Here is a 16,235-nt window from a genome sequence, read left to right on the forward strand (position 1 = left end):
CGTTACAAAGAGAACGTATGTAAAGTAACCTCTGCACACTGCGAGAACTTAAGTTGACTGAATTTTTTTTGTAAGAGCTCCAACGGGAGTTAAGTGCGCCCACCTTTGGGAAACGAACGACTGGTTGCTTCCTGTCATCATGTCGTACAACGTCCGTAGGCGTACGGTTGCTCGCATGAACCAACACAATGGTAATAATCTGTCCTATTAATTAGTAAAAACTTAAGGACAAACGGATGTTAATAAGGTATCAAAAATAGATGCACGATGCCTTTATCGCCTTCATTGTTATATATATATATAAATTATTTTTATCAGTGTCGCATATGTAATGAAAGTTGATGGAATAAAAACTTTTGGCCAATAATATATGCATACTATATATCATTAAAAGGAAGCAAAAAGAAATCTAGTTTCCTTTTAGACGCTTATCTTCGCCATTATCAACCAGTTTAGAATCACCATAATCCATTGTACTTTTCGTGTTTGCGTTAGAACAATCTTGCCACGAGACTATCCCCTAGACTAGAATGTGACTAAACGTACACGGTAAAAATACACAGCAGTTGTCCAATCTAACGAATCTTGATTGATTAAAGACAATCACAAGCTCACAGGAGTTCGGGAGCCGTTGTGAAGAAGTACCGCCAGCTGTCTCCTTCCTATTTATCAAAGTAGTTCGAGTGGGAGTCATTAAGGAAAACCTTCGAGCTTGGATAACTTCAAATTGTTTTTAATCATTTCGATTTTTACTTGGCCGAATTCACGGCAGAAGGTACTTCCAGAGCGCTTTAAAAACAATTATCATGCCAGAAACGCGTTAGAAAAATGCGTTGCATTTCTCTGGTACTTGTTACTCTGGTACTTCATGGTACTTGACACCGGCATGACGACTTTAACTATAATTATTGCTATTATAGTATAGAGATGGTGCAGGTGCGAGATACTAAAGTCAAACATCTCAAATGAATCAAGCGTATTCACGACACGACGAATGGCTCACGAGAAATCTTTCGATCGAACGAATGTGGCTGTCGCAGACGGCCGTAGATCAGCGACTGTTATCCCCAGGCGAATTATCGCTTGGAAGTACCCAAAAAAGAGTGTGATCAATTGCTTTCGGAATGGTGTTTCATAACAATGGACAAGTTGGCGATCGTTTTTAAATGCGTTCGTTTCGAAGCTATTTGCCCCTTTTTAGCTCTAGTGGCACCCTTCGATATGTGTAATAGGACGGACTTTTTTCTTCTCGATGAACACAAGCAGCTCTACGGACACTTAGATACGACTGCGTATTTATGATCATGCTTTAAAGCTTCTATCGTATATATATATATAGTAGGTACATACGATGCGTGCAAGTGGCAAAACCTCATTTCTTAGTTCTGTTGCGGCTGTCATCAACCTTACAACCATCTAGCACCTACTAACCTATATGTCGAGCGGCGTTTTTCGCCAATTCTCCCCTCTAGGAACGTAACGCCTCCGAACGTTTGCACGCGTCCTCTTTGCGAGTTCCTTAGAGAATTCAGGAATTAAGGCTCTTAAAATTATTCTCGATTTTGGTAAGCACGTTTTGCCTCTCACATCTGCGGAATACCGAATATATCCACATGGACCTCGGTTGATCCTTAGTCCTCGTTTGCCCTGTCGGGCTTACCAAGCAGTTATAACAAACTGAAACAAGTGATATTCGCAGGCTTACAGACAATTGCAAAGACTGACATTTGCACAGACCTGCCAGGCATATCATCATTAAGTTGTTGGCAGTTCCCTCACATCTTGGTCGATCCCCTTCTTGTTCCCACCCCCTCGCAGGATGAATCCTCATAATTACAATTTTCCACTACCGGCAGAAGCATATATAAAGATCCACGCAACTTTACAGTCACACAGACACGCACCTGCCGATAGACATCTGCGTTAACGTCCGAAAGCGTCGCCTGCAAATACAGACAAGTGAGTGGCTAAGCATCAACACTGATTTTTTGCACCGACTTCTGCCGACTATGCCATCAAAATATAAACAAGCTTTGAAGCGGTTTGCGGTCAAGAAGACGACCCTCCCTAAACAACTTCTTGGCTGAGCCGCAACAATCGTTCCTAACATTACTGCTGTGTCCACGACTGTAGCTGTTAGTGGCTGAAGCCGCTGATCGTCGGCCATGGCCAAACTAAGAGCCAGCAAGCCCTAACGTTGCCTGGTCAGTCTGTTACCCGGATTATGCATTGCAGCAGTGCGTTATGTGAGTTTATACCAATACGACTTGGCATTTTCTTTGTTACCGTACTGTCGACTATTGCCCGACAGCTCCCGGTGCTATAGTCGGCGTCGATTAAGTTCGGAGTTTCTTTCTGGCTGGCAGTGCTACGCTGTCTGAGGCTAAAGCGTTGGGGACTAACGACCAAGTGGGTCCCTTCCAAGTCGCTTATTAGAGCAGTTTCAACGAGAAGCATGACTGAGCCGTCGAACGACCCCGTTGACTCTTGGTAAGCGGTGCTAGGGCAAAGTTTGTGTGTCAGCGAAACGATACATTACCAAATAAGCTGGGTTCGAGCGCGAACTGTTGGCTGATCCTGCCCGTGCTTACAAAGCGGAACACTGTAAACGTGTGAAACTAGTTCTAGTCATTCTAATACAAAGTTTAGCTCTAATGTTGTTTCGCTTTATATCGTTCTTAATTTCTCTACTAACAGGGCTTTTCAGACACCGTTCGCGTCTTATATGTTACCATACAGTATACACACACTGACTTTGTGATCCTGCTAATTCGGCAATATGGATGATTGCCGATTAGAAGCTTTCATAGAGCATCTCATCTAATTGGATGAACGAATAGCTCGTGGTGGATAGTACCCGCGTAACCCATTGTTTAAAGGTTCGATATAATAAACCAATTTTAAGCGGATTTGACCTTCTATTTTTCATAATTAATTCTGCAATTGTTATGTTTCGATCTGCGCTCATTCGTATCATAGTAGGACCTTTAGTAAATCTAAAGCAGCATAATAGGCGCAATGCGCCACGTGTAGCACCGAAACGACGTGTTGAACATAAGACCGAAAATAACTGGAAGGATTTCCATTCGAAGAAGACTATAGCGATGAACGGTCAGATAACTTGATGATAACAACATCTGTACCGGCACGACGTCGTATGCATCAATTCAGACGACGCTTAACACACGGCTGCAGGTAACGACAAAGAAATGGTACTAAAACATATGATTTATAGCATAATTAGGTATGGTGACACTACGACTTGGTCCAAACAAAATACAGCCTTCATTAGAAGTAAATTATTTTAGGAGACAGGATTTGGAGAGAGGTCTAATTTTTCAATCATCGTTGATTGTAGAAACGTTAGCCATGAGACTACGCTGGACCGTTCGCAAACTCCATCTAGGCATCATTCTTCAAATATCAATAAAATAGTTGTAACGTTTCTAGTTACGTACAAATATAATTTTGTTAAAAACAGTGGCCTTTACAGATCTCTTTGTTACATCCAAACTTTACTTGTCTGACAATATGCCGCTATAACATTATCTGGCGGACTGAGATTGCAGTTGGATTCTTCAGGCCTATAGAAGGCGTTCGTTTGTAATTGTTATCCAGTGAATATGAAACACACAGACTTCACACGTAATTTTAACGAGTCTGTTTCTTCTGTTCTGCACAGTATCAGCAACGGTAGTGAGCAGCTAACACACAACTGTAATACAGCAAGAAATTCCCAAAAATTAGAACTATAATAGAAAAGTTGATAGGTAGATTTACGTCCTCAAACTAAAAAACACAGCTACCGTATCGAGCGGTTAACGAGGCTGAGAGATGTGCTACGATTACCTTGAGCCATGATCGTAAATCGTCAAACCATTAACGCGATGTGTTGATTTTTTGGTAGCTTCATCTACCTTTCGTATTGTTACTTTTAAGGCTGCGCGGTAATTGTCTGTTTCTTCTGAAGTAAAGTTTTGACAGTGCGTAATGAAGAAGACAAGATACGTCAAGCCGCGTCATACCAAAGCAGAGAACGTAGACAGTTGTATTTCTTTCTTTGGACCTACTCCTGTTACTTTCGTTTAAAATAGTTGCTGCCAGTACTTCGTTAGAGGTTTGCTAATGTTGCTTTACTTCAGCCGCCAGCATCTGCGTGGCTCGGTGGGGCTCAGACTGACGACCTCGCAACACTAGCACCACCCTAGTAGCAGATACCTTGACGTGAAGGTACATGATGGTCTTAAGAGCTAACCTGTAAAGTATATCGACCCTATATGTGTTATTCCGAGCTGGCTACGGAGAGGTCTTGCCAAACTTGCCCGGGGCTTCTTCAACAGATATACGAGGTCCCAACGATAACTATATATATATATAGTTATCTCCCATTTCTCTTTTTTCGTAGATTCAGTATCGCCAACGCTAACACTTGAATCAGTGGCGGCGGCGCTTTGTTTCTTATGGCTATTACGGCGGCCGGCGCACTTGAATTTAGCTGTTAACAATACAGAACACTAAAACGCTAAGGTATATAGATTCTAAATGAATTTGTCTAAATTTCTAATATTCCTATGATGACAATGAGAGTACGTATATATGTATATATATATATATAGTCTCACTGTTATTTTTTTTCATGAAAATCATTATTTACCTATTTAATATGACACTGAGTTCTTGATTGAATATTCCTTGGCTTATGCTAGACTCATAGAAGATATTGATTAACATTATTGTCAAAGAGTTAACCATTATTCGTATGCAGCCCTAGAGAACATATGCCTCTAGAACGAATGAAGTCCTCATCGATCCGGAATCACCCTTCAAAAACACAATAAACGCAGCATTGACAATGCGTATAAAAAGACCTTGTGTCATTAAAATCTATCTGTCGGATGCTATGGTTTTAGAAACGTTAAATTTAGGCTTCATAGCCGCTACATGAAAATACGTATACATAGTTCACCTACATGGCAATTTTTCGCTAATTGGATTTTTTTATACTCAAAATGTATATAATTATTGTAGCCCTTGCTGGATATGGAAAGCGTGCCCCCACCGCCGCCGATGCGGGAGCGATTCTTTCGTGAAGGTAACGATGCCGAGTCGTTCGACGTGAAGGGAGGAACTTCTAGGGCTTACGCCTCCAAAGGCCTCGAGCACCGACAACAGCAGCAGCATCAACACAGGTAACAATTGACACTGTTGCACCGTTTATATTAGGAAATAGATAGATGCTGGCGTTACTCCAAACTAAAAATTTTAAATATTTAATAATCAATCTCCAAGGAGGCTCTTTTCGCTAATGAAGTCTTACTTTCGCACAGCGTTTTCTTTGGTCTGAGTTTGACCGAGGCCACACATCTGTTGATTTAGTCAGTGAAGCGCAAGCGCTGTACAGATTAGATCACTTATGTTAGAGCGACGCTTTCGGATGTCGCTTTGGCAACGATAGAACAAGTTGAATGTTAAAAGTATAGCCTAAGGACTTATGCACGGGACGTAAAATATAAATTTCTGTTTGACGACGAACCCATTGTAATTGGCCTAACTTATTCTCCTGCAAACCTACACCATTTGACGGACAGAATAAAACTGGCCTATAGTGAACCAATGAGTTCTTCCCACAGGTATTGTAGATTGCAAACACTGAAATACATGTATAGACGGTGAATAGAAAAAATAATGGTCATACCACAATACGATTTTTAAATGCACCGTAAAATTACTAGGCCAATTATACCACCTCTAATAATATTGGATGTCAGTAAACAAAATTAGAGCGCAGTATACTTTTGAGGAGTTTGTGAATATCATACATACACGTATAGATGACTCCTCGGTGATTACCGTGAATAGATGAAGTATCAACTAATGGGTTTCATATGAAATTTCCCGCTAAATCTAGGCAAAGTAACTGTTCTATGTCGAAGCAAATTCAGAACTCAGCTCAACCGCAGGTACCGAAACGGAGGGCTAAGCTCGACTACGTCAACATGGGTGAGTTTGTTCGACGCGTACGAAAAAAGCGTTCAGCTGCGAAGGACGCGACTCTTCAGTTGAAGGTTTCCAAGAGGCATTATTGTTTTCGTTGTCGCTATTGATCGCGTCCATCCAACAGAAAGTGGAACAATAGAGAGATACAACACGCAGCGAAATAGTGGACGCAAATGTGACAATGGTGCATTGACTTTATAGTTTAACTCTCTACATATTACCGATAGCGTCTCGTGCAATCAATTAACGAAACGGTAGAATCCGCTGTCTCGCTGTCTAAATAACAAATACAAAACAAGCAAACTGTCAATATGTTGAGATACCAGATACAAACCAAACGTAAATAAACAAAGCGAATTATCTGTTTAACAGAACTTGACATTTCTGATCTCCCTACGAGGACCGGTCTGGTCGGCAAATTACTTTCAGAATTCCACAGTGGGGTTCGATTCGCAGATGATCTTGTGCAGGTGTTCAATGATTTTCGTTTAGTGAATCAAGAGTCTAACAATTTTCGAGGAGACAATCAGTTGAAGGACGATGATGATTGTTTTGGAGTTAAAATTGAAGAAGATGATGTGGACGACTGTGACGATGATACGCTGTTTTATGGGTACTGCCCTAATCAAAAACTATCAAAACTTCATACTGAGGAGATGGCGCTTGAAAAGGACGCTGTATCTATGACAAGCAAAGACAATGAAGAAGCCTGGAAAGACTACGTTAACATCAAAGTTTCAGAGGGTTTGTCAACAGCATTCGTGTTCTTGAGATTGCACGTATCCTGGCTCATCCTGCATGGGCGATTTCAGCGGCACGGAGATGCGAACCTGTAGAATATGCATCTATCAGTGTGTCAGCATGATGCATGATCCGATTTTATGATCAAGCTATACACTGTCAGCATACTTCCTCGTTTTCAGTTGAAACTGATCCAAAGATATACAGCATTGATAGTTATTTTTGCCTAAGTCTAAACTTGTGGAGGCGTTTCTCAATCAAACTATATCAAATACGCTATAAGTGTCCTGGGTAATTAATACAATCTACATTTCAAGTACTTTCATCCATCTTCGCGCTTGAATAACGCACGTTTTTCGTTATATCGCTAGCTTTTTGTATGACCGGCTGATTCATTGAGACAGTTCATCCTGATGGATGGCCATCTGCAAGTCAGCATCTTGGCGCGAATCGTGTAACGTCCTTTTTGCACAAGGGTTTACCATAAGGGTTGCCAAAGCCGTGGTTATCTGTTCGTTCGTTTGTTTTTTTCGGATAACATTTTACATCACAGGTTCACTTCGGAAACTTCGGATTGGTCGGAGCGCCGCGACAACTATAGCCGCCTCATTTTGAAACAATCGACGAAATAAAATATTTAGTACGGGGTGAGTTATTGTTGCGTACGTCTGTGAGAACTAGTGTACTTTAAGAAAGTATCATCGTCGTCACCTCGCGATGGCCTCAGATATAGTACTTGACGTTGCATTGCCACGCAGTATTTACAACTCATTTCATTGAGATTCAACACCTCTTCCACATTGTCTGCTGGCGTTGCTTTTTCTTTGGCCATCTGAGTGTTGAGTATATTTTCTGAATAGCGGCAACCCATGTGGCCGTGACCCGATTCTCCTGTGGGCGACCCAAAGCTGACGCACGAATGGACCAGGCAACCAAGTGAACATCGGCTTCGAATGATTTCTCATCATAGCTGCTATTGCCAGTTACCACCATCGGCGTTGTGAAGGCATCGTCGTGCTAATTAAAAGCGTTAGCGTAATACGGCCGGCTGTGGACCGGAGTTTAGTACAACGTCTTTGTCCTGAAATGCGCACTACGTAAAAATGCGCAAGATGAAAAACTACATAAAATAAACGCATTGAAATCTAAGATTACGACCTGTGTGTCACTTTATCTGTCTGTCATTATCGTTCATGTTGTTTTTGTGAAATCTCTATATTGTGGAGGCACTACAATTATTTTTATATTAAAACAGGGTTCTTATAACAGTTGGTCAGATTGTAAAGATGTCACCACTTGGTGCCAACGGACATACAGATCTGCGTATGTAAAAGTTCAAACTAGCGCAAATGGTTTGAACCTCTTTGCTCACGTATTTGCAAAATCCTTCAAGAAGAAAAGGTAGCTAGCTAGCTAGCTATACGTGCGCACATACAGTGAAAGTAGATATGCGGCTAGTTTCGTACCTTTTGACCACAAAAGGCCCTTGTAGTATTGATTTTACATAAGTAATATTTATAAGAGGAAAGGCTAAGTACTTAATTCGATCGTACGGTTCCAGCAGGCGTCAACCTTTAGTTCATTGAGAAGTACATAACTAAATAAAAGTCTGCACAAATATTCATTTTATAGTCCGCTATTAGGTTAATCTTTTTCATTGTAGACCTTGAAAGGCCGTGACTACTTACCGAGTCCACACATGATTGGGAACAAGTTTTTTAATTTTTCGAAAGAACCGGTTGACTACTTTGTGCTGAAAATTGCGGTCAAAGGCATAACAGCGAACTTCAACAAAAGATCTCATGCACTGTGAATTTCAAGGTATATCTCCTCGCGGCATTTGGGGTAATAATGCTTATGCTTCATATCTGGATGTGGACCCAAATGTGAACGAAATATCGTATTGTGTTTAACCTCTTTAACACATTATTGTATAACGGTATTAGTTGAAATAATAAAAATTACGTTTTTAGTGTAAGAATAACTTTATTTAAAGCTGCAAATATCGGTGATGGCCGATCGATGCGGGTCTATTTTTTTTTTTTTTTTTTTTGCAATAGTGGTTTCGAATGAATCCATTGACTGTTTTATAATAAGACACGATCGCTTTTCCTTTTTCCTAACACCTTAACGTCGGTCCTAGACCACACTAGAGTTGCCGTTGTTGTAACGCAATGATTTGCTTGTCCAATGTCTGGGCTTTGGCTAAATGCATATTTCTGAAATAATCTATGTGCACGACTATTTAATGGTGAAGTTGTGCATCTTCGTGTCTGCATCTTGATGAAAAGTGGACTCAGCAATTTACGTTTTCCCTTACTACGTTTTCTTTTAGTAGTCAATAATGTGGTTTGAAACGCGACGATGTTTTGTGATTAATTTCCTTTGCTACCGCTTGGGGTCGTTTCTATACGTTCGTTTCGATGCTCAGATGTTGGTAAGTGTATCGCGTCCCCGGAAGCGTCCGATTCGCCGATGCCGTCAGTTCAACGATGGAACTCTCCTGAAACGCTCCTTAGCGTTCTCATGGATGTCAACCATCACACACTGGTCGCTCTGCTCAGCCACGTAAGTCATATTTTGGTCTTTTACTTTGTATGTTTATGCATCAATATAAGCCATTGTATCGAACATGTGATAGTAGTACATGGTCTGCATTCGGAGGGAAGTCGAAACGACCTTTACATACGGACGAATAGTAAATAACGAGCTAAATATTAATAACAATGTTCCTTGCATAGTGATTGCTTTTTTAGTCCGCTTTCGCTGATATTCTAGTATAGTGAGTTTTAGTTATGTTTGCAACGTAAAACATTTTTACGTAAAACATAATCTTAGAATATCGATTTTTTTTTTATCCCGAAAAGCGTAAGGTGTGCCATAGGCATAGTACTCTTTTATGTGCTTTACCTTCAAGCAGGAGTACTGCGTCTCACGTAAAAAAGATGGCTTGTTGATCGCGTTCCGTTTCGTGTGATGTATATTCGATATAGGTCTCGACGTGCAGCCACGGGTTGCCCGTTCCCGAGATCGGAGCTTGTCCATCGGCGGTGTCTGGCAGCCCCTTAGGCTCGGCCGGTCTGTCCTGGGCAGATTTTACACTTACTTCAGAGCGTATCGCAAAGGGTCGTGATATATCGGTTTGTCGTGCACTACATTCTCCCACAGGCACAAAAGTCACCCTCATGGTTAGCTTCTTACGAGTTTGTGACTTATAACTTCCACTATATTAGAACCTTTTAGTTATTTGCTATGAACGAAAGGAACGAATAGCATTTTAACCTACTAATAGTGAAGTTCAACTTTACAATCATCAACCTCGTTTACATGATATGATAACATTTACACCTTTAGCTCACTCCACCAAAGGCCTTGCCGGTTGCTGATTTCCTTCTCGAGAGGTCTGTGGTGGCTTCAAACGGACTTCAGCCTGGTCACACAGTACTAGTGTTGCCCCAGTCACAGGTAAGGTTACCTTCCAACGCCTCGATTAGCCTAGCGCGATTATCGATTAATTGGCCCGTGAGTTTATAATTATATTAATACTTATTTTAAATGGGGTTAAAATAGAAAGGCCAGTGATTTAACAAACGCTGTCCCATATAGAGTAACACAGATATAACAGTTAAATTCGCTATGGTTCACATGTTCCCGCGACGCACATTAACGTTGAACATTAAAACGATCGCCTGATTCCAATTAATTGTAAAATGAGTACAGAAAAAGCTCATCACAAAAATGTTGTTCTAATAATTTTTATTGCTAAATGTAAATTTCAGATTCGCACCCTGGCTGAATTCTCTGTCCACTGTGATGCCCGCAGTGCCCTTTACGTAATGCTACAATTGTGCAGAGATTTACAAAGCTTGCAATCGCAAGGGGTACAGTATATCTTCCCCGAACTGCATTCATCGCAGTGTCATAAAGTATTAAGGCAATAAATCGATCGCTAGGCTGGTATCTAATAATTCACTGGTTTGCCCCGATGGCGGACGAATGATGGTGGCGATAGGCACCAAAATTGTTGGTTATTAAAAGCACGGTGCTTACTTTATTGCGTCACAACAGTAAACTATAACACGTTATGGTGTAAACAAAGACAGTAAATAGCTTTTTGTTTTACTTGACTAAATAGGTTAGTAGTTTGGTGGAGTCAGAACAGCGAATCCTGGTCGCATCCTGGGATCAACTTGCCTATCTGTTGTTCATGTACAAGAAAGCACCGCTCGGATCGAATTCTCATTACGTACCACTTCACAGGTATGCTCTTTAAAGGTTAGTGTACGAATTATATATTTTTAAGGGGTCGCTCGGACAACTAGTAAAGTTTGAAATAATTTCAAATGTCAGTGCGCTATTTCTTTCAATTTTACTTACTTAATGGTTCATGTTTAATTGTTTGGTGTGATAACTTCAGGTTTGCGTTGTCTATTCTCTCCGAACTTGAGCTGGCAAAAAAGGGCCAGCCATCGTCAACCCATGGGAATGGCAGTGGGCTCTTATCCAGTTTTGCACTCGTAGCCGATCTACTCCGTCGCAACGAACTCGAACTCTGTCAACGCGTGATCGAGTTTATCTTATGGGAAGCCCCGCGGAATCCGTTGGCGGGTCAAGACGCCGACCTGTCAGATGCCGCAGTTACGATGTCGCCACAAGGCCGTCAGGGGGGCCAGCGGGGAGTCGACAGTAATTCACAGAAGTCGGTGGACAAAATCGATGACGACAATGACGATATGGAGGCTCTTGCAGGAGCTTTGGGCCGTTGGCTGGCAGTACAGAAAGCACTTGCCTCACAGAAAAACTCTTGCGTGCGAGATCCGCACGCGAAGGCGGCTCAGTTAAAAATAGCAAAGCCGGCCACTCCCTGTAGCGTCTACCTGGAATATCAGCTTCAGTTTTTGACCTCTGCGACGGGACGCAGTTTAGCTGATACTCTGGCGGTTATCCGCCGTTACGAAAGCACAAAGCTCAATGAATCACCACACCAGTCTGAGGCCTCTCACGATGACAGCTTCGGCGAGGAGCTGTATGCTGACTACCGTTTTTGCTGACGGAGAGATACGGCTATAACAAGTTGATAAACCCAAATAACAAACAAATTGACCTGACCTACCAATGACATTTGCTATTTTTATATGTATTCAAGCTGATATTGAAACAAACAGCAGCGGTTAGGATTGACAAAGCCTAACAAGCGGCCTCCACATAACAACGCTCAATTATGATTTGCTGGGTTTAATTATCAAATCTCATTAAAAAATTACCACTTATGAATGTTATCGTTTGCTTTCTACCATACTAACATACTTTCGTATGTGATAACTTTTTTTTCATCAATGATGATACAATGTTATCTCATTCGCAGTGATGTTGTACCTATCATTGCTGCTATTGTTGCTATTGCTGTTGTTGTTAGCACATTCCGCCATAATGATGGGAATGATGATGGTGAGGATGGCGACGATGGTCATGGCTGTGTTGAGGATTCAAGTAAAGGAAAGTGGAGGAGGGGCTGACGGCGGGGCATACAAGATATGTGCGCGGTATTGCGCATGCACAAAAGCATATTCCTCTCCGTTTCGTACGAATAGAATAACCAGTCAAGTGTACGTTAGCGTTGCTGTTAATGTTTGTTGACTGAAGAGAATGAAAAATGACAAGATGTCTTTTACATCGCAATATGCAGATCCGGTAACGGACGATGCCCATAAGTCCGCTGCGAACTTCACGACGGTTGTGGTTGTATATATTTTGTATTATAGCGGTCAATAAAAAACAAGTTCGAGTAAAGTGTTGACTGATATATTAGTGGTCATAGTGCGCAGTAAAAGTTAATAGTTTTTGTGTAGGAGATTCATCGCTATTTTGATTTAGGATACGCTACATTCGGCGGCAGGACTATACTATCACAGCGCTCAACAGCAGAAGTACTTTTTGGTCGACGAAGCTATCTATATATTGAAATACATTAGATTATATCACAGCTGTTAACTTGGCATTAAGGGCGGCATTCTTCCTATGCGACGAAGTTTAGGAAGGGGTTTTTAGCTATTCCTCTTCCACATCCATATTGAATGTTACCGAAATTATTACAGATACAAGTGACAGATTTTCTCCCTCGAATAGTTTAAACTCTTACGTTGAAGATTTACACATAGGTAAAAACGTAGCGCAGCTGTAAGACTCTATAGTTACAAAAGAACCGCCGTATAATGAGGATATCGCCTATGCGAACAGTCGACACTCCCATCTAACGTTCGAAATTGCACGACTACGGTTGATTTAACTTAGATTTTCGTATCGGATTATTCAAATCCCTTTGTCACTATTAGACGATCTAGCTTTCGCTTTTAACGCAGACCAAGTGTGTCTTACGGTTTAGCACAAGGCGTGTTGGTAGGACACGTTGATCGTATCGTGGTAAAACATAGATGACGCGGTAACCGATGAAGTAAATCATTGATTGCACCTCAGAAGGGCAATACGAAGACACACAGCGTACAGAAGTCCTACGTAGCGGCCGAACCGATACGGATTACCTGATCACTACGAAAAATTAGCGTAGCATAGCGGGACGAATCCAATATTCTGTATCCTGTATCTAGGGTATGTATGTCTGCGCATTCAATTCATTCAAGTGAATTTTAAAAACACCGAGGCGTATGAGGGATCTGAATCGATATTCATTTATTATAACTAATCAGCAACTCTGATTTTCTCTTCTCTCGATTTCTTACGTAATTATTAACGAAATAAGAACACCTGTGACGTCGTTACGGGACTGAATCAATTTGGTCGCCGTCAGATTATGTTAATTCGGTAGTCCGTAGCGAATCCATTCCATCTTTTGACCTATGATAACTTGCCGCTTGTGTCCGGAATACCATTGCGGATCCCTCTCCGACTCGAAACACGACCAACTCTGAGAAAGAGTGGGTTAACCGTCGAAGCTGGGCAGCTTCTTACGCAGTCTTTCGCTTGGGCCATGACGTCCGTATGGTTTCGGTTTCAGACAACGCTTTTGCCTTATTGTGATGTGATTTTTGTTAACGTATCATAGACTGACTCGATTGACAAGTTAAACCAGCGTCAGCGAGTAGTTTCGGTTGACAATCAGTTATTAGAAAGGTATGTAACCATGTAGCAAATAAAAAAAAAAAAACTAAATATTGAATATATAAGTGTTCTAATAAGCGTTAGTAGCAAAATTCTATATTTACATACAGGTTTTGAAGAGTCGGGTCGGTTGATACGCTCATATGAACGTCAAAAACATTTATTTATGTTATTTTAGGGGAGCAACGCCGCTTCGTAGAGGAGGGTAAGCAAGCAATACAAATTATTTATAAAAAGTAATTTCAACGTTGCGGCAATGTTATTACTTAGCAGCGTTGGCTGGCTATTCATGGTCACATGCGTCGGAACGGTCTGGAGCTACGAAAAATCGTACGAAGAACGACGCTTTGCCGCTAGGTACGACGCATGCAACGATCATGCAAAATTCATTCTCAATGTAAAAGACGATGATGGAGATTGTCAGGTGAGACCTAGTTAATTAGAAAACCAAACTTTGGTAGCTCAGCAGTGTTTCTTAGTCACCGAGTGATAAACGTATTTTATGTATATTGTACACAATGCAAACGATATACAACTCATATACTTCGAATAAGCTGTGAGACAGAATTTAGCGCCGATCATATATGACCTCCTCAGGTTCTCTGCGGACCCTCGAGCGAACCAAAGCTGATTCGCTTGAAGGATAAAAGCGTATGCAGGACGGCTAACAAGAATGAGCCAGGTAATTCATTTGATAGTATTATAACAATTTTTATCGGAACTAAATGATCGTCGTCATTGAATCCAAGTGGTAACAAGCAACTCGAAATATATAGAATACGAGTACCTATAAGGTGCCAGACTCGTATACTTAATCGTCTATTCTTCACCGATGATCCGAACGCTGCCCGACACGACCGTGTCATCTCTCGCAGTCCAACAAAAAGCGAGTTCAAATTTTATCCGGACTATACTCAAGGTCTAACCAGTTAATCTATCATCATTGCAACGTTAGTCCCGTAATCCTGCAGCGTTTATTTCTCTTATCTTATCGCAGTTTTGTCCCTGTATGAAAAAACATTAGACCATTTCCGAGAGCGTCAGCGCATGCGTAATGAAGACATAGACAGATATGTTTACTGGTTCAACAGTATGATATTATTTGTGTTCTATAGCTAGGCTGATGATTTTGATACGATTCTTTTGTCATAGTAATTGAATATTGTTTGTCGTGATAGGGCTCTGTATCGTGGGTGTTTGCAACCCATCTTCTGGACTCGCTGATTCTGAACAACACCCATCTACGGGACGATCAACGAAAGCTGCCAGGTAACAAACAACAACTTTGAATAGAACTAGGACCTGTTAAGCACTCTAGGATAAATCTCGTAAGGCGAAAAGTGTTCGGGTAGTTCAAATCTATATAAATCAGCAGATAAATGCTTGCTTGGTAAATTAGCTACTCCAATAATATATATATATGTATATATATATATATATATATATATATATATATATATATATATATTAAATAAATCAATCAAAAAGAGATCTGCATATTTTAGTACATTTATAGGATTCGATTATGTTTAGCATCTGAGTAAGCGTAACTCACACTAATCTATTATGAATCAAACGTTTTAAAAAAGTATAACTTGAAATCAGCAATAGATTCATATCATTTTGATATAGTTTTCTTTAATTTAAGCTGATTCAGCTGGAAATGCTGGTTATTTATATTGCATCTGCCGCGAGTGACCTATTAGCGTGAATATTAGTGAATAGCCGACCGTTTTAACCGAGCGAATTTATATGCGTACTTCACCTTTATATATATTTCGTTATCATGTGGAAGATACTTTGTTTATTATATATTTTATTGTAACAATTAGAACAACGGTGAAGTTCATACCTTCCACACTCCCTCCAATCACTTCGGGTTTCACCTACTCATGGCAAAAATGGGCCACGAGTAAGCCTTTTACTGCTGCGCCCGTATCGACTGGTTCACCTCGCCAGGTGAGTTTCTGACACATGTTCAAGTTCCTTTGTGCATTAGGAATTGTTAACAGGTTTGAATTATATTGGGCTCATACGAACGTTACAGCTACGTAAAATAACAACTTTACCTAGACGTTATTTGTGTACATTTCAGAGCACACTCACGACACCGTTGCCTGGACGCCAGCGTAGCGGCAACGTCGAAAAAACGGCGTGATCCATAGCCCGTAAAGGCCTAATGATACGAAGTTCGACCAGTTTTTGATTAGCAGAAAAGATATACCTTTCCTAAAGCCCACAGCGTATACAGTAGAAGCGACAAGTAGTATAATAAAAATGGCAAATATCCTGATTTCGTGTTCTCACCTCTAAGAAGGTGTCAGTTTGATTTATCATAGTAACATTTTACTACTATATGAAGTAAAATCCTGTTCCTGTGT

The 16,235-nt window shown here is 40.9% G+C and overlaps 2 protein-coding genes across 6 annotated transcripts in view; both read left to right on the forward strand.

The window, feature by feature from the left end:
* Positions 1-12,528, forward strand: part of LOC111244189 (uncharacterized) — a 141,201-nt gene extending 128,673 nt beyond the window's left edge. For 4 of the 5 annotated variants that reach the window (XM_086979554.1, XM_022790983.2, XM_022790985.2 and 1 more), the window contains 9 exons: positions 5,029-5,189; positions 5,909-6,000; positions 6,427-6,741; positions 9,170-9,306; positions 9,732-9,926; positions 10,093-10,203; positions 10,518-10,619; positions 10,874-10,998; positions 11,156-12,528. In XM_086979554.1, coding sequence (XP_086835680.1) covers positions 5,029-5,189; positions 5,909-6,000; positions 6,427-6,741; positions 9,170-9,306; positions 9,732-9,926; positions 10,093-10,203; positions 10,518-10,619; positions 10,874-10,998; positions 11,156-11,789 — 1,872 coding nt within the window. In that variant the 3' untranslated portion in view covers positions 11,790-12,528. The remainder of the gene's footprint in view (positions 1-5,028; positions 5,190-5,908; positions 6,001-6,426; positions 6,742-9,169; positions 9,307-9,731; positions 9,927-10,092; positions 10,204-10,517; positions 10,620-10,873; positions 10,999-11,155) is intronic. The other variant, XM_022790986.2, reaches the window with a different exon arrangement.
* Positions 12,529-13,692: 1,164 nt separating this feature from the next.
* Positions 13,693-16,147, forward strand: LOC147758060 (uncharacterized). The gene is made up of 6 exons (XM_086979592.1): positions 13,693-13,866; positions 14,033-14,278; positions 14,452-14,536; positions 15,033-15,123; positions 15,687-15,813; positions 15,950-16,147. Exons 2-6 carry the CDS (start codon positions 14,111-14,113, stop codon positions 16,010-16,012), a joined length of 534 nt encoding a protein of 177 aa, XP_086835718.1. The 5' UTR covers positions 13,693-13,866; positions 14,033-14,110; the 3' UTR covers positions 16,013-16,147.
* Positions 16,148-16,235: the final 88 nt, after the last annotated feature.

The sequence above is a fragment of the Varroa destructor genome, unplaced genomic scaffold, assembly GCF_002443255.2.
Source record: "Varroa destructor unplaced genomic scaffold, Vdes_3.0 BEIS01000002.1, whole genome shotgun sequence".
Classification (NCBI taxonomy): domain Eukaryota; kingdom Metazoa; phylum Arthropoda; class Arachnida; order Mesostigmata; family Varroidae; genus Varroa; species Varroa destructor.